The following is a 19674-nucleotide window of genomic DNA, read 5'->3' as shown; positions in this document are numbered from 1 at the left end:
GTAAATGGGTGGTTGCCTTGCAAGAATTTAAGTTTGTGGTATCATATCTACCAGGTTCAAATAATATTTTGGCAGATTGTATATCCAGATTAGGTGGGATCAGTGAGGAAATCCTAGAGTGTGATTATTTTGGTGGTGACGATTTTGAAGATGGTGTAGATGTTTGCCTTATTAGTGAAAGCACTCAACGCCGGCCGAATCCCGGGATGCTACCGAGCCACCCCGAGACGCTCCCACGGACCTTTCAGCTGCCACTTCTTCAAGTTCACCTGCATCCGGACCTGCACTACACCAGCACCCACCAAGCCGAGCACCAGCAGCAACCACCTGAAGTGCATCCTGCTCAACACCCGCTCCGTCCACAGACACGCCATCGAACTCTGGAACCTGCTCGACACCACATCTCCAGACGTCGCCTTCCTCACGGAAACCTGGATGAACGCCTCCTCAGCGCCCGACATCGCCATCGCCATCCCGGATGGATACAAGATCACCCGGAGGGACCGCGGCAACCAGACGGGAGGAGGCATCGCCATCATCCACAGGAACACCATCCGAATCACAACCAACTCCAACGACACCCTCACAACAGCCGAACACCTGCACTTCCAGATCCACACCGACCCCAAGACCACCCTCAGAGGCACCCTCATCTACAGACCCCCGGGACCACGCACGCAATTCAGTGAAGACATCGCCGACTTCATCAGCCCGCACGCCCTCCCCTCCGCTGACTACATCCTCCTCGGGGACCTCAACTTCCACCTGGAGAACAACAACGACCGCAACACCACCATCCTGCTGGACAACCTTGCCAACCTCGGTCTCAAGCAGCTGGTGACCACCCCCACCCACTACGCCGGACACACACTCGACCCCGTCTTCTCATCCAGCAAGGACATCGCCTTCAGCCACGCCACCGGACTCCACTGGACAGACCACAGCTGCATCCACTTCAGCTTCAGAAGGACCACGATCCACCACCACTAGCAACAGGTTGCACGCAGAAGCTTGAACAAGATCACAGCCGACCAGCTCGCCGCATCCCTTAGCCAGAACCCTCCCACCAGCTCAGCGAACCCCAGCCAGGCCGCCAACAACCTCACGAAGTGGATCAGCATCTGCGCAGACGACCTCGCCCCACTGAGGACCCCGCCCAGCAGACCCGGCAGTAAGAAAGCCCCATGATTCACCGACGAACTCAAGAGCTCCAAGAAGATCTGCCGAGCCCTCGAGAAAGCCTGGCGCAGAGACCCAACACCAGACAACATGACCACCTTCAAGCTCGCCACCCGAAAACACCACCAACTGATCCACGCCACCAAGAAAACTGCATTCAAGGAACGACTGGCCAACAACGCACAGACAACATCGTTAAAGAGCTCTCCAACCCCAACGCCGGAAACAACGACATCACCCAATTATTTATTTATTTTTGTGCCTGATTGTGCCGCATCTGTAATACTTCCTTATCTGTGCCCCCAATCTCGTCCTGCTCCAACTTCGGTTTGCAGCCATTTTTTTGTTGTTTTGTTGCCTCCCAGACCGCCCCTCCACCACACTCCCGCCTCCCAGCTGACCCGCCCACCCACGAGTAGTTAGGGGCTGACCTCTTAGCACCCACGCTGTGACCGTGCTGACTCGATCGGATGCGGTCGCTCCCCTACGCTCCCTCTTCATGTGGTGGTATCGTAGCGCTTTGGTGATCTCTGCCATTTTCTGTGCCTGCTATTTGCCTGCGTGACACGCATAGCGCTTCCTCTGCTTAGCCCACATCGCGCTTGTGTAACCCCGTAGCGCTTTATTATCTGCCCGCACTGCTTGTGTAATTATTTATTTATTTGTGTGCCTGATTGTGCCGCATCTGTAATACTTCCTTATCTGTGCCCCCAATCCCGTCCTGCTCCAACTTCGGTTTGCAGCCATTTTTGTTGCCTCCCAGACCGCCCCTCCACCACACTCCCGCTTCCCAGCTGACCCGCCCACGCTCCGCCCCCTCCACCAACCACATATGACTGATGTCTCTACGCACAGCGTCCACGCGCTGCGGCCGCGCCGAAGGTGCGCCAAAGGTAAGCCCGTCTACACCCGTCCGCGCCTGGACCGCGCCCAGCGCCAGACCCCCTGGTTCCCGTACCATCCACCCCACCCGCATTACATACGCCGCTTCCACCCTCTTAGCCCTTAACCCCGGCCGGCTCCCCAACTGCGCCCAAGCCGCACCTGGACACACCCATGGACCCTTCACATGCAACTCCTGCAAGTTTGACGGCACCAAAACCAACTCCCCATCCACGAACACCAAGCAGAGATCTGACACCAACCACCTAAAATGCATCCTGCTCAACACCCGCTCGGTCCACAGACACGCCATCGACCTTTGGAATCTACTAGACACCATCTCTCCGGACGTCGCCTTCCTAACTGAAACATGGATGAATGCCTCCTCAGCCCCAGACATCACCATTGCCATCCCGGAAGGCTACAAGATCATCCGAAAAGACCGCACCTACCAAACAGGAGGATGCATCGCTATCGTCCATAAGAATTCCATCCGCATCTCAACGAGCTCAGACGCCAACCTCGCTAGCGCCGAACACCTTCACTTCCAGATCCACACCGACCCCAATACCACACTCAGAGGCACCCTCCTCTACAGGCCACCAGGACCCCGCACACAATTCAGTGAAGACATCACTGACTTTATCACCCCACACGCCCTCCCCTCCGAGGACTACATTCTATTGGGAGACCTCAATTTTCACCTGGAAAAGAGCAATGACAGCAAGCCACCACCCTCCTGGACAATCTCGCCAACCTCGGACTCAAACAACTTGTTAATACCCCCACTCACTATGCAGGTCACACACTCGACCCAATCTTCACCTCCAGCAAACATATCTCCTTCAGTCACACCACAGTTCTCCATTGGACGGACCACAGCTGCGTTCACTTTGTCTACAAAAAGACCACAACCCACAACCATCCTCAACCTACTCTGCGAAGAAACTGGAACAAAATCACCTTCGACCAGATCTCCTCATCGCTTCTTCAAAACCCCCCTGCCCACTCTTCGAACCCCAACCAAGCAGCCATTAACCTCACTCAATGGCTAACCAACAGCGCCGACAACCTAGCACCTTTGAAAAAACGTCAAATCAAACTAGGCAGCAAAAACGCCTCCTGGTTCAACGAGGACCTTAAGAAATCCAAGAAACTCTGTCGTTCCCTTGAGAAAGCCTGGAAAAAAGACCCAAACACCAGCACCAGGGTCGCCTTCAGAAACCCTTCCCGCATACACCACCAACTGATCCGGACCGCCAAGAAAGCCGCATTTAAAGACCGACTAGACAACAACGCCCACAACAGCAAGGAACTATTCAACATCGTCAAAGAGTTTACCAACCCTACTGCCAACTCCAACGACATCACTCCCTCTCAAACCCTTTGCGACTCCCTAGCTTCGTTCTTCCACAACAAAATCGCTGACATCCACAACAGCTTCGACAACCAACCTAGAGACCAACCCACCCAACCTTCTGCCGTACCTTCACCCCCCCTGAACATCCTTACTGACTGGAACCCAATCTCCACTGAGGACACCATCCGCCTGATGAACTCCATCCACTCAGGTTCCCCCACAGACCCATGCCCTCACCACATCTTCAACAAAGCAGACTCCATCATAGCACCACACCTCCGAGACGTTATCAACTGCTCCCTCAACTCAGCCACCTTCCCGGAAAGCTGGAAACACGCCGAACTCAGCGCCCTTCTGAAAAAACCCACAGCTGACCCCACCGAACTCAAAAACTACCGCCCCATCTCGCTCCTTCCATTCCCGGCCAAAGTCATCGAGAAAGCTGTCAACAACCAGCTCGCCGCCTTCCTCGAAACCAACAAATCCCTCGACTCCTCACAGTCCGGCTTCCGAGCAAAACACAGCACTGAGACCGCACTCATCGCAGCAACAGACGACATTCGAACTCTTCTGGACAATGGAGACACAGTCGCCCTGATCCTCCTTGCCCTCTCCGCAGCCTTCGACACAGTTTGTCATAGCACCCTGTTACAACGCCTCAGAAACATCGGAATCCAAGGAAAAGCTCTAGAATGGATCACCTCGTTCCTTGCCGGAAGAACTCAGAGAGTCCGCCTCCCGCCATTCAAGTCAAAGGCCACTGAAGTCATTTGCGGCGTGCCACAAGGATCTTCACTCAGCCCCACCCTCTTCAATGTATACATGAGCCCCCTCGCGGCCATCGCACGCCAACACAACCTCAACATCATCTCCTACACTGATGATACTCAACTGATCCTCTCACTCACCAAAGACCCTAACACCGCCAAAACCAACCTACATGAAGGAATGAAAGAAGTAGCCGAGTGGATGAAGCACAGCCGTCTGAAACTGAATTCAGACAAAACAGAAGTCCTAATCTTAGGTACCTCCCCCTCCGCCTGGGATGACTCTTGGTGGCCAGAGGCCCTTGGAAAAGCACCCATCCCGACGGACCACGCACGGAACCTGGGCGCCATCCTGGACTCCTCACTCTCGATGACCAGACAAGTCAACGCCGTTTCATCATCTTGCTTCAACATTTTTCGCATGCTCAAAAAAACATTTCGCTGGATCCCCACTGAAACTAGAAAAACGGTCACCCACGCACTGGTTACAAGCCGCCTGGACTACGGAAACACCCTATACGCCGGTACCACCGCAAAACTTCAGAAAAAACTCCAACGCATCCAGAACGCATCTGCCAGACTCATACTAGACATCCCGCGTAAAGACCACATTTCTGATCACCTGAAAAACCTCCACTGGCTCCCCGTCAATAAGAGGATAACATTCCGCCTCCTAACCCACGCACACAAAGCACTTTACGAACTTGGACCCGAATGCCTCAACATATGACTTTCCTTCTACACCCCCTCCCGCCAGCTACGCTCCTCCAACCAAGCCCTTGCTGCCGTACCTCGCATCAACAAAACCACCATGGGAGGAAGATCCTTCTCCTACCTGGCAGCTAAAACCTGGAACTCACTTCCTATTCACCTTCGCCTCACTCAGAGCCACCTATCATTCAGAAAGCAACTTAAAACCTGGATATTCGACAAGTAACTCCCCACCCTTCTTCAAGCGCCTTGAGACCCTCTGGATATGTAGCGCGCTATATAAATTATTTGACTTGACTTGACTTGACCCCATCACAAGACCTCTGCAACTCCCTTGCCTCCTACTTCCACAACAAGATCGCAGACATACACAACATCTTCAGTACACAACCGACGCACCCCACGACCGCACCAACGCCCCCCCCACCACCCTTCGGGCCTGGACCCCGATCAGCACCGAAGACACCAGCGGCACAATGAACTCCATCCACTCCGGATCTCCAACCGACCCCTGCCCTCACCACGTCTTCAACAAGGCCGACGCTGTCATCGCACCCCATCTGCGGGACATCATCAACACCTCCTTCGACACCGCCACCTTACCGGAGAGCTGGAAGAACGCCGAACTCAGCGCTCTGCTGAAGAAACCATCAGCGGACCCCACCAAACTCAAAAACTACCGCCCCATCTCGCTCCTCCCGTTTCCGGCCAAAGTCATCGAGAAGACCGTCAACAAGCAGCTGACCACCTTTCTCGAGACGAACGGATCCCTCGACCCCTCGCAGTCTGGCTTCCGGGCCAACCACAGCACCGAGACCGCCCTCATCGCAGCCACCGATGACTTCCGAGCCCTGCTCGACAACGGAGAAACAGCGGCCCTCATCCTCCTAGACCTCTCCGCGGCATTCGACACTGTCTGCCACCGCACCCTAGTGCACCGCCTCAGCAACGTCGGGATCCAGGAGAAGGCACTAGAATGGATCATCTCCTTCTTCGCTGGAAGGACACTGAGACTCCACCTCCCCCGGTTCAGATCAGAAGCCACCGAAGTCATCTGCGGCGTCCCTCAAGGCTCCTCGCTCAGCCTCACCCTCTTCAATGTCTCCATGAGCCCCCTTGCGGCCATTGCACGCCAACACAACCTCAACATCATCTCCTACGCCGACGATACCCAGCTGATCCTCTCCCTCACCAGCGACCCCGCGACCGCCAGAGCCAACCTACACGAAGGGATGACAGACATAGCCAAGTGGATGACGAACAGCCGCCTGAAACTGAACTCAGACAAGACGGAACTTCTCATCCTGGGCTCCTCGTCCTCTGCCTGGGACGACTCCTGGTGGCCCCCCGCCCTGGGCAGCGCACCCAAATCAACAGACCACGCACGCAACCTGGGCTTCATCCTGGACTCCTCCCTCTCCATGACCAGACAAATCAACGCCGTCTCCTCGTCGTGCTTCAAACCCTGCGCATGCTACGTAAGATCTTCCGGTGGATCCCAACCGAGACCAGGAAGACGGTCACCCAGGCCCTCGTCACCAGCCGACTGAACTACGGCAACTCCCTCTACGCCGGAACCACCGCCAAACTCCAGAAGAGACTCCAGCGGATCCAAAATGCCTCAGCAAGACTAATCCTCGACATCCCCCAACACAGCCACATTTCCGGACACTTGAGAGACCTGCACTGGCTCCCGATCAACAAGAGAATCACCTTCCGTCCCCTCACCCACGCACACAAAGCCTTACACAACCAAGGCCCAAGATACCTCAACAGCCGCCTCAGCTTCTACACTCCCACACGCCAGCTTCGATCGACCTGCCACGCCCTCGCCGCCGTCCCCCGCATCCGAAGAGCCACCATAGGAGGAAGATCCTTCTCCTAACTGGCTGCCAAGACTTGGAATTCCCTCCCGACCCACCTCCGCCTGACCCAAGACCACCTCGCCTTCAGGAAGCAGCTCAAGACCTGGATGTTCGAGCAGTAGCCTACCCCCCATCCCCAAGCGCCTTGAGACCCTCCGGGTGAGTAGTGCGCTATATAAATGCTTGATTTGATTGATTGATTGAATTATTTCTGAGGATGAATTGAGAGGCATATTAGAAAAGGATATTGTGTTGAAGAAAGTGTTGGAGATGGTTGTCAATGGCTGGTGTGATAAGAAGTATTGTGATCAGACTTTGTTAGGTTATTGACAAGTTAAAGACAAACTTACTGTGGTGGATGGATTACTTTTGAGAGGCACAAGACTAATTCCTTCAAGCGTCTTGTGGTCAAAGTTGTTATCTCACGCTCATGCGATTCATATGGGCATCGGCAAAAAAAAATGAAAGGCTGAGAGAAGCCTACTGGTGGCCAGGCATGGATGTCTGTATTGAAAGAAAAGTTCGTAATTGTCAGGAATGTGTGTGTTGTGACAAGATATTGAAATGTAGAACTCAACCCATGGTGAAAAGAGGAGAGTCAGAAGGTCCGTGGGTAGATGTAGCTATAGACATAATGGGTCTCATTAAGTTAAGATCTAGAGATGTTTATGTTCTCGTGTGCATGGATATGTATTCTGGTTGGCCGGAGATAAAAGTGTTCAATTCTGTAGTTTCATCGGTAGTTATTGAATTTTTGGAATCCCTTTTTGAAAGAGAAGGTTTCCTTAAATCTTTGTTATCGAATAATGGGGTACAATTTACTTCCTCTATGGTGGAGGAATTTTTATCTTTGAGAGGTATCAAACATAAAAAAGCCGCATTGTACCACCCAGAGAGTAAAGGGGTCATGGAAAGGTTTGTAAAAGTTTTGAAAGAAGCCTTGCAGCAGGCGGTTGCAACTGGTGCTGATTGGGAAATTGCCTTACGGAAGAAAGTGAGAGAGTACGGGTGTTTCTTCATTTCAATTGTTTAAGAAAATGATTTCTAGCACAGAGGTGTGTCCCTCTTGGGTGTGTGAAAAGAGAATGTCTGTCAACAAGAATGCTTTGGACACCCCAGGGCGGAAAGAGAGGGAGAGAATGGTCAAGGAGAAGAGAAAGACTTGGTTTGACGTGGGAAAAGCTGTTAAGAAAACAAAGGTGTCTGTAGGTGATTGGGTAAAAATAAAATCTCCTCGCGTAGGCAAAGCTGGTTCAAAGTTCAGTATCCCATTCAAAGTCACAAAAGTGTTCAACAATGCCATTCGCACCAATGATCATAAGGTGTGGAATCTGAATAGAGTGGCTAAGTGTCAAGGACCAGATTCTCAACCTTCTGTGGCGCATGGGGATAACGGAGTTATGGCTCCTGCTAGGCCTCGTACGTATATTCAAAAACCTGCTAGATATCGAAATTAGATCTCGTTTTGTCCTCGTATTAATGGTGTTCTTCTAAGTATGTTTGTTATTTTGTTGATTTCTGTTATGAAGAGGGAGGTGATGTAGTGAACTCACTGTTTTCTATACATCAGAATGTTGTTGTTGTTACTAGGTCACACAGAATATGGAACCAGCATCATATGAGCAGATTGTGAGCAGCTGGTCAGTTGGCAGCTGCAGGGCGTCGGTGCTGGATGAGGTCTCATGTACTTTCTACAACTTAATAAATCTAATACATGATTTCTAACAACTGAATTATGATACTTCATTACACCCATTCCTCCTCCTCCCCTGCAGCAGCGCTGTGGCCCCACCCCCAAGACTCAGCCGCAGGACGAGAAATAAAAGGACATGCAATAAGAACATTGTATTTTTTGTTTGCCTCTGCAGTAGGTAGGGTGACGCTCCTCTGCCATAGCGGCGGAGCCAACCCAGCTCATTTAAAAGAGCAGACGCATCACTGCGTGGCGTCACTGACGCGTCATAATGACTTGCGATTCTCTACATCATTTTTAAATGCCATGTATGCTCCATATTTATGGTATGGCGCACCAAGGCATAAGGAACAGACTGTGTCAAAAAAAATGAGGCTGCTCTGGATGTGTTGTCACAGTGGAAACTTACGCATCTTTAGCAAAACTGACGTAAGGCTGGTTAGCAGCATGGAAAATTACTCTAACTAACCTAGCATCAATTTTCAATGCATAAAGCGTCAAAAAACATAACACAATGACACTTATGAAAAAAAAGAAACACTTCACAGAAGGCAGCCATGGAGCAGTGAGAACACAGCACCAGACAGGATGTCCAAACAGAGAGGGGAAGAGGAAATGCAACTACAGTGAGTAGGAGAATGAGAGCACCAGCATCAGCTCTGTGTCACCCTAACATTGCCATTAAGGAAGAGTGAGGTCATTTGACAGTCAATAGCGGTCGAGATCAACATAGTGGGAAAAGCCGTGAGGACAGTCATCAACTGCAAACAACACTGGCACATATATAAGCACAAGACGGAGGAGAAACTAGCCAGGCAGGAATGCAGACTGGAGGAAGAAGCCAGGTGCCACAGGAGGAGCTGGATACCTTGGAGGAGGGGGTGGCAGCGGTCATCCAAGAGGAGTTGGTAGCAGGAGTGCTAGGACAAGACAGTGCAGCCCACAAGGACCAACAAGACCTACAGGGTAAGTCGCAACAAGGAGCAATGTGGGAAAAAAGGTCATGTTGTGCAGTGCAGCTAGCTATGTCTCTGCCTCCACTGCACTGTGTCAAAGGGCAGGAATCGGGTTCACGCGCCGTTAAACATCCCATAAGTGTAAGTCACACTGCCCAGTGACATGTGGCAGAGATCAGTCCCCCTCCTTCACGTTTCTCCCTTCCATGTGTGAAGTGCAGCACCAGGCTAGGGTCACCTTGTTTACTGGAACTTGTAGTGGAATGTATGACATGAGTCATAAGAACTACAAGTCCCACAATACAGAGCAAAAAACATAGAATGGAACAACACATCATGCATGGACACATTTACCCTGCCCAACCTTACTTTTACAATGCAGGTCACCTTTCACCTTGAACAATGTGTCTAATTTGGTCCCATGCACACAGAAAAGGAATGGAATGTGCTTTTCAGAGGACAAGCTGTACGAATGAGCGAGGGGGTCAGGTGTGGGGCATGTGAATGGTTATCACATAGGAACATGCCAAGTGTCAAGTGTATAGTAAACTGCATGAAATTGCATTGCATGCAGCTTCTCCTTATTTGTGGGGTGGGAGCACAGAGGTGTCAGCCCTCACGTTAGGGACCTGCCAGACTCCTGTTATGATGTCATGACGTGCATCAGAGGACCAAGGGGCATAATTACAAGCCCCTATCACCACCATATTGTCACTTTTTGCAATGTTGTGGTGCTGAGAGGGGCTCACCTTCTTCACAAGGTAGGCTTAAGCACCCTCACCTGGCTTAACGCCACCTTGTGAAACAGGCCCCCTTTTAGGCTACACTTAGCATGAAAGTGGTGGGCAACAGGAGTTGCAGTGGGCGTTCTACCGCAACACCCATTGATTTTGACACTGCCCCATATTTGTAAGGGCAGTGTAAATAGGAGGCAGCGTCAACATTAAGACAAGGGAAAACCTGGCCTTGAACAGGCGCAACACATTTCTCCTTGCTTTTGAGGTTTCTGTGTGTGCTGCGTTGTGCAGCACATTTAGAAACAGCAAAAGACCATTGATTATTTATGTGTCCTGTATTACACACCTTCCTGCACATAAACCATCTTCCCTACAATGCAGTCACCCTTGCACTATTTTGCAAGGGTGTCTGCATTGGCACTAGGCAGCTAACATTAGGGCAGAGCTCGATATTAGGCCAAGGTGGCTAACGTCGCACTCCGCCACTTCCTAGTAAATATACTCACATGTGTGTTGAAACACAAGATGGCATGTGGCCCTGGTGAGCCCCTGGTAGGCAAGTGAATTGTAGGTGCTGGCTGAGCATGTTGAACTGCCACTGTGTTTTAATGTAGTGACATAGCACAGCGAGGAGGTGAGAAGGATAAGTGTTCTGCAAGGTCGCCTGACCAAGATGAATGTACTGCTGTGTCTGACAGTGCCACCCTTGTGTTGCAGCTAGGAAGGGATGACGCTGAAGAGACCTTTCTGGAACCACATCCTACATGTGATTTGGCCCAGGGTGAAGATGTAGCACGTGACAGGAGGGAATCTGAAGCTAAAATGTCTCACCATGCCACATGTGTAAATGTCAGAGGATGTGAAACAGGGATCTGTCAAGGTGTAGGATGAACTAGTTTGCCACCACAAAGGCCAGGAGTCAGGGATGGTTGGAGGCTGAGATGGATGGGCCCTGTTCTGTGGCAAACCTGGGCAGGTACGTCACCAAGTCCAGCATTCCTATCATGTGGGATACAGCTCATCCGATAGCCCTCATAAACTGCAGCCATGTCATTCCATTGGATATGGTCACACATATTGTTGGTGTTGTGGCACATGCAAGTCAATGCATTATCTGTGAACCATCAGTGCGTGGTAGTAAGTTGAGTACCTGGCCCAAAATCAGAATTGCCCGAGGAGGCCTTTATACATACAAGTGAGTGGGCCTGAGTAATACGATGTGTGAAACTCTGCAGATTACCTACTCTGTCAATGATGAAATGATTTGAGTGTCAATGTTAGCAATCTACCTAGTTTGACTGGGTCCCCTCCATCAGAGTTACTACACAGTGCCAACTGTTGAAAAATATGGAGCTAACTTTGTGTGCTATGAAATTGCATGTGTATAGACAAATAGGAAACCCGTGGCAAGTGTATGACCCTTACATTCCTGAAGTATAGCAAGTTTGGGAGCTATGTAGACGTGTGCAGAATGTGTGTAAAGATTTGAAAAATCACAATGGGGATGCAAATAAGCACAACAAGGTACACTGTGGTGGAATACTGTGTGAAAGGCAGACTGTAGAGCCATAACTAAATTATGTGCAAACCTACTTCACCTTCAGGGAACCAGTGGGCTCAGTACTGGTCACAAGGAAGGCAGGTACCCTGGGGACTAGGTGCAATGTGCACAGTAGTGATGTCAATACATCAATACACAATCAGAATAAGCACCATGAAAAACAAAGAAATTCACCAAGGCAGAGGTAGAATGTACCTCATATCACATGTGCAGGAATGGCTAGACCAGTCTGATGTGTAACTGTGTTGCAACAATTGTCACAACACAACAAGTCAGCCTTGTCACACAGTGGTTGGTTGTGTGAACAAATTAGAGATACTGCTACCTAAAATGCAACTACACTGCAGCATGTCCTCTAAATGTATGAGAAACAGATGTCTTAAGCATCAATGTTGACCGAACAGTGAATTAGTAGTAAGTCTGAATGTCAACTGATTACTCATGTAACCATCTAGCATAGATTAACCACTTAACCACAGCGTGAATTCTGCTGCGATGCGGCGGTTTAATTAGGTGGGCGGGCCGCATCGGCCAACGGACCTGCGCAGCACTACGGAGGTAGTGCTTGCGACAGCCGTTGGCCAACAGATGCATGAAAGGGGTTAACAACAAGGTATTTCTTTTTCATTGCAGTGGATATGTCAACAACTGAGCAGCTGGCTATCCGGTATGAAGATCCTGCTGACGATGACAGCCTGCCAACCCTCGGCCAAGACACCCTCCAGCAAATCCTGTACTCCGTTCAAACACCATCTCCCACCAATAGAAGGGCTGACCTGCATCCCACCATCTCCAGAGGATCAGTCAATCACCCAATAAACACCACCAACTGCCCACCCGCCATTGACTCTGAGGATCACCAAATTCAATTTCAACATATTGCAGTAGAAGTCTAACGTGAGATGCTAATTGGGGTGCGGGCGAGGATGGAGATGGCCGCAGGCACCTTACAGGGAGTGCAGAGGTGCCTCAGATCCAATAAGGACAACTCAGAGGCCATAAGGGCTCGCTAACCTCTGCTTCATGACTTCAACAGCCCCTGTCTGACAACGCCCGGTCGCCAACCAGCCGGGGTGATCCACAACATCCTGAAGTCCATGGAGGAGAAGCAGGACTTCTACATAGCAGCAATGAGGACCTTAAACCGTGATGTTGTTGCTGTGCAGGCAAACCCGCAGGCCCTTCCTAGAGCTGTGCTGCCTAAGTTGTTGGTGCAGAGAAATACTTCTGGGAACAGGAGATCCACAACTACAGACCCTGATGCAAGTGTTCCTCTATTGCATCCAGAAACGAAAACACCCCCCTCACAGTAGGCTCCACACATATCAGAGGACAAAGTTGTGCACTTTCTCTCTTTCTACCCAAAAATGCCCCAAGCATTTCTCTGTGCCACATGGATAGTTTCTCTATTGACCAATGCTTATAGCCATGCCAATGTACCTCTGAACTGTTACGGTCTTCCATTTGCTTTCCCACCTGTTATTCTCACCCATTTGTGGACTGATGATGTGAACTATCTCCCCTAATTACAATTTGGTCCTCCTCCTCACTGATGCACTCCTCTACTCCACATGCCCCATGACATGTATCCCCCAAGGACTCTTGGACATTGAAAGGCTAACAAACTACATTGGGGTTGTTACCCCAAGGACTGCCACTAGCTCCATGCCCCTTTCATTCACGTGTCAATAAAATCACTTACCTGAACCAGCGTGTTGTATACCTCTTTATGACTGGACTAAGTAGACCGTGGTGGATGTGCTGACCCTAAAGACACTTCCTACTGTCTGAAGAAAGTTGTGTTTCATAGACCCCTAGGTAAATCTGCATAGGCCATGCGTAGTAGTTTATGTGACCACTGTGTGCATCTAAGCTAGCAAGTAGTTACCCAAGGTCTCATGCATGAAGTGTTACAATTAGCAATCTGCCAATGATCCGACAGAATGACGTTTCTGCCCAGGTGGGGAGTACTTCCATGCATACTAGCCAGTAAACAACAGTGATGTGACAACAAAATGGTGCAAGGGGGAGTGTGTACATGGCTGCCATCATCAGTGTGCCACTAAACACATCATAGACAAGTCACAATGGTTTGACTCAATTATCCATATAAAACATGTAGCATCATGTACACAAACACAATGATTTCATTCACAGCCAGATTGGCACATACAGTGCACAATTACGTTTGAAGATTCCTTAAGTGACCCCAATGCAAACTTGATATGATCTACTCCTTAGGTGCTCCACCTAGTAACCCATGTATACAAACTCCATTGCAAACTTAACATGATGTACACCTTACATGGTCGACCTAGTCACCCTTGTATACAAACACAACCAGGAAATCCTACAGTATGTGTTTAACCGAGCCTAAGCAGATGCGACAACTGCCACACAGTTAATAAGTACGCAACTGTAAAAAATACAAAACAAACCATAAAAATCATAAATCTGAAAAATCTATAACCTATACTTAACTGAGACATACATAAACTACAGCTATACAAAAGTCACCTAAACATTAAAACCTAAACAAATATATATTTTGTTGCATTTTTTTATTGTATACTTTTAGTTATTTTCTTCTTCACTCATACTAAACATTAACCCACAACCACTTAATAACCTACCCACCCATATCGCCAGCTAAATACAGATAAATAATAAAAGCTTTGAAAACTCTAAAACTAACATACCCATTTCACTATGTAACCTATGCTAAAAGTCTACACAATAAAAACAATAAATATAAATTTGGGATGGTCAGAAAGTTGGAAGTAGGGCCTAAACTTGCTGCTCTCCACGGTCAACATATTTTTTTCAAGCTGCAAACTATTTGCATTAGTGTCAACACCTGCAGTTGTAGGCCTGCCAGCCTCAACTGTGTCTTTGCTTTGGCCTGAAACAAACTCAGTTGGCTGAGCTGATGTACTGGCAACCACCTTTGGTGCAACTGCTCGTCGGGTTAGAGGGGTCCCAGAACTGTGCTTTGATCGCCACCCTGGGAATCCTCATTGTGGCCTGGTGCTTGCCCTATCAAGGCATTCTATTCCCAAGGTGGCCACTTCCAGGTCCCTGCAGCCCTTGATTTTTCATACTTGCTCCCCATGCACCTGTAGGCCTTTGCAAGTTGACATATATGTTGATACCTATCCAAGTGCATAGCACCTGATCAGGTGCCATTGAGTCTGTTGGACATCCATCTAGTTACTCTCTGGGACTGTAATGCAACACGTGAGAGCGTACAATCTACGGCTAATAGCGTCTGTGAAATGAGTGATGTGTAGCAAGTACACATACTGTGCCTCAGAAATGCTTCACTGTGGTGATATATACACAAGGCCACCCACATAGCAGCAGTTATTGACTCTGTGCGAGGTAGTTGAAACATGGACAGAGTTTGGCTAGCTACCTCTGATTCAACAGACCTCTTGGACACTTCTCCAAGAATTTCAAATGGACATACCTGGAACACTTTAACATAGTTCACGAAATGAAAATCAAACAAGAGCATGCGGTCCTTTACATACCAATACATTTCTGTGCGGATTGTTACCTAGATGCACATGAGCTCATAAGTACTTCATGTGATGAGTGTGTGCATGCATGCTGTAGATGTCAGATGTTTTGTATATTGTGCTGTATCTTGCAGGTAATTGGGCAAAAATGATCAAAGATGGCAAATCCTGGTGATACTGTATTGCTAACGGCATCAGTTGGTGGACTGTGAAATGGCCTGTATGCTGATAACACAGTGCATACTTCCCTGCTATACTTAACACATTGGCGTTATTCTGCACAAAACGCTATAAAGGTATGGAACGTGTCTATTATTGGGCATTGGGTATATGAGGGCATGAGTGAGGCATGTAACAGCTTTGGCATGTGTAGACTGGTGACCTGTCCCACATTGACTCATACCTATTCAGTCTGCACTGAGGTCGGAATCATCACATCTTGTGTGGACCAGTCACACAACATTGACCATATATTGCCATGTGCACGCATACACTAGCAGTGTACATCCACCGATTTCTCCTCTGTCACCCATATGCAGTACTCCAAGCATGCGCAGGTGCCCACAATGCTGGATGACAGTTCCCAAATATCACGATAAATGTGGGCTACGGGATGAACCCAAGTAGCTCATTGATCTGGAAATGGACCGGCACACTCACTGCAACACATGGGGATCTGTAACGTGCCCACTGGTTTTGTAACTATGGCACTGCTGCTTTGCTGGGTGAGAGAAGGAGTTGACCTACATTACTTGAACCCAAAGTGACGCAAGGTCTTGCTGGCTAGCCTTCTGTCCTAAGTCTTAGGGACATCAAAGACTTCAGCTCTTCCTGCCACAGCACCTGGACTTTGCTGGCTGTAATTCTTGCCTTGCCAAGTGGTGCTAACCCAGTCCTGGGCCCTTGCAAGTGGGTATAAAGTGCTGCTTCAACCAGAACTCATGCATGCTCATCGTAAATGCATCGGTTGGAACGAGCACATCCTTGTAATTGTGGGAAGAGGAACCAGCACATCATCCTCAGAATCTACGTATCGCCAGCAGTGTGAACAGGAGCCACGCATTACATTTGGAAACGCCCAACACATTGCTGTAGTTGCGTTGAAGAAACCGACACATCTCATGCACAGCGGGGCTCCACACCGACACATCGCTTCGGCTGCACCTCACATCTTTGTCAACGACACCGCTTCCTGGATCTAGGTACTTTGGTAAAGTGGCCCCAAGTGGGCCTGTTCTCCATTGAAGTTTTACTTTGTCCTGGTCTAACGTGACAAGATATCCCATTTAAGTGCCTATTGCTTCGAAATGCTATTTCACATTTATTATTGAAAAATTCATATCTCGACTTCTACCTGTTAGATTTTTGTGGTTTTGGTCTTGTTTTATTTATAAAATCATATTCTACTTTTTTTTTACTTGGCGTGGAGTCTTTTAGTGGTATTTTCGAAGTGTTACTGTTTCAAGTGTTGCACAAATTCTTTACACATTGCCTCTTAAGTGAAGCCTGACTTCTCTGTGCCAAGCTACCAGAGGGTGAGTACAAGATAAGACTAGTATTGTGGTTTTTGCTTCGACAGGGTGCAAACCTATGACAAGCAGAAAGCCAATTCCAAACACTATTGTCGTAGACAGACAAAGAACTATATGAAATACGCTGTAATTGGCATTGAATTACTTATCATATGTCTTGACACATGTCCTGGTCTTTTGCAATAAATTGAGTGGTGATACATACGTCTCAGCCTATTGTAAATGCAAACATATTTTATACACTTTCAAAGTCTGCAAGTTTCATACCTGTGGAAACCGGTAGGGTTTCAATATATGAGCCATGGTCATGGATGCTGAAGATGTTAGTCCACCGATAACACCAAGGAGAGTCGGGCTAGATTGGCAAATGAAGTTTGGGACTGGTTCCTCTCCTCCTGTAAGCAGGTCAATAATCCCCTCCAAGGCTCTCGTTTCCCACATGCACGAGTCAAACACCTTCAGCCCCAGGGTCATGTTGGGAAGCAGGTTTGGGTTCTTATTTATTTCAGAGGTAGCAAAAAGCATCCCAAGCATGTCCCTATAATACCGGATCTGAAAACTAGCAAACATTTGATTATTAACAATATATATTCATGTGATGCAAAAAAAGAGATGGAGCATTTAATTATGTAGCTGTTGCTTCTTAAAAATCAAGGAATCTGAAAAATGACAGAAGTTACACAATTGCAAATCCAACCATGTAAAGCAAAAAGACAAACTGACATATTAGCATATCTACAAACAAGAATTTAGATATCCGAGGTAGGGAGTATTATTCAACGATACAATAAAGCTCATTCTTATGACTAAGCATAGAACAGGCCAGACATTTACAAGCCATAAACAATTTGGAAACAAGGACTAATGTCTATTTCATGCCCTAAAATACCCTGCCACTAAAATATACCTGACCAGAGTAATGCAGCCAAGTACCAAACTGGATTTCTGCGATGCCATAGTGGCTGGGGACCCTCGGCCTCCATCTCAACACTCGAAGCAGTGCAACACTCGAAGCAGTGCTACACTCGAAGCAGTGCTACACTCGAAGCAGTGCTATACTCGAAGCAGTGCTGTACTCGAAGCAGTGCAAAACTCAAAGCAGTGCTACACTCAAAGCAGTGCAACACTCGAAGCAGTGCAACACTCGAAGCAGTGCTACACTCGAAGCAGTGCTACACTCGAAGCAGTGCTATACTCGAAGCAGTGCTGTACTCGAAGCAGTGCAAAACTCAAAGCAGTGCTACACTCAAAGCAGTGCTATACTCGAAGCAGTGCTGTACTCGAAGCAGTGCAACACTCAAAGCAGCGCAACACTCGAAGCAGTGCAACACTCGAAGCAGTGCAACACTCAAAGCAGTGCTACACTCGAAGCAGTGCTATACTCGAAGCAGTGCAACACTCGCTGCAGTGCTACACTCGAAGCAGTGCAACACTCGCTGCAGTGCTACACTCGAAGCAGTGCAACTCTAAAAGCAGTGCTACACTCGAAGCAGTGCGACACTAGAAGCAGTTCTACACTCGAAGCAGTGCAATACTCAAAGCAGTGCTATACTCAAAGCAGTGCAACATTCAAAGCAGTGCAACACTCAAAGCAGTGCTATACTCAAAGCAGTGCAACACTCAAAGCAGTGCTACACTTGAAGCAGTGCTATACTCGAAGCAGTGCATCACTAGAAGCAGTGCTATACTCGAAGCAGTGCAACAGTCGCTGCAGTGTTTCACTTGAAGCAGTGCAACACTCAAAGCAGTGCTACACTCGACGCAGTGCGACACTCAAAGAAGGGCAACACTCAAAGCAGTGCTACACTCGAAGCAGTGCTATACTCGAAGCATTGCAACACTCAAAGCAGTGCTACACTCGAAGCAGTGCTATACTCGAAGCAGTGCAACACTCGAAGCAGTGCAACACTCGAAGCAGTGCTTCACTCGAAGCAGTGCAACACTCGCTGCAGTGCTAAACTCGAAGCAGTGCTATACTCGAAGCAGTGCAACACTCAAAGCAGTGCTACACTGGAAGCAGTGCAACACTCGCTGCAGTGCTACACTCGAAGCAGTGCTACACTCGAAGCAGTGCAACACTCAAAGCAGTGCTACACTCAAAGCAGTGCGACACTGGAAGCAGTGCGACACTCGAAGCAGTGCTACACTTGAAGCAGTGCTACACTTGAAGCAGTGCAAAACTCAAAGCAGTGCTACACTCGAAGCAGTGCAACACTCGCTGCAGTGCTACACTCGAAGCAGTGTTACACTCGAAGCAGTGCTACACTCGAAGCAGTGCTACACCCAAAGCAGTGCTACGCTTGAAGCAGTGCTACACTCGAAGCAGTGCAACACTCAAAGCAGTGCTACACTCGACGCAGTGCGACACTCAAAGAAGGGCAACACTCAAAGCAGTGCTACACTCGAAGCAGTGCTATACTCGAAGCATTGCAACACTCAAAGCAGTGCGACACTGGAAGCAGTGCGACACTCGAAGCAGTGCTACACTTGAAGCAGTGCTACACTTGAAGCAGTGCAAAACTCAAAGCAGTGCTACACTCGAAGCAGTGCAACACTCGCTGCAGTGCTACACGCGAAGCAGTGTTACACTCGAAGCAGTGCTACACTCGAAGCAGTGCTACACCCATAGCAGTGCTACGCTTGAAGCAGTGTTACACTCGAAGCAGTGCTACACTCAAAGCTGTGCTACACTCAGTGGCCAAACTCATCACCATCCTACCAGATTCTGTTAAGCCTTCACTTCGAAGCAGTTTTACACTCGGAGCAGTGCGACACTGGAAGCAGTGCGACACTCGAAGCAGTGCTACACTTGAAGCAGTGCTACACTTGAAGCAGTGCTACACTTGAAGCAGTGCAAAACTCAAAGCATTGCAACACTCAAAGCAGTGCGACACTGGAAGCAGTGCGACA

At 48.8% G+C, this 19674-nt stretch overlaps 1 protein-coding gene across 1 annotated transcript in view; it reads right to left on the bottom strand.

Moving 5' to 3' along the window:
• LOC144752010 (extracellular calcium-sensing receptor-like) overlaps nucleotides 1-17318 on the bottom strand; it is a 109383-nt gene extending 92065 nt beyond the window's left edge. The window contains exon 1 of the mRNA XM_078639969.1: nucleotides 17032-17318. Coding sequence (XP_078496095.1) covers nucleotides 17032-17298 — 267 coding nt within the window. The 5' untranslated portion in view covers nucleotides 17299-17318. The remainder of the gene's footprint in view (nucleotides 1-17031) is intronic.
• Nucleotides 17319-19674: the final 2356 nt, after the last annotated feature.

The sequence above is a fragment of the Lissotriton helveticus genome, chromosome 4_2 (genome assembly GCF_964261635.1).
Source record: "Lissotriton helveticus chromosome 4_2, aLisHel1.1, whole genome shotgun sequence".
In the NCBI taxonomy this organism is placed as follows: Eukaryota; Metazoa; Chordata; class Amphibia; order Caudata; family Salamandridae; genus Lissotriton; species Lissotriton helveticus.
This window is presented reverse-complemented; position numbering and strand designations above follow the sequence as displayed.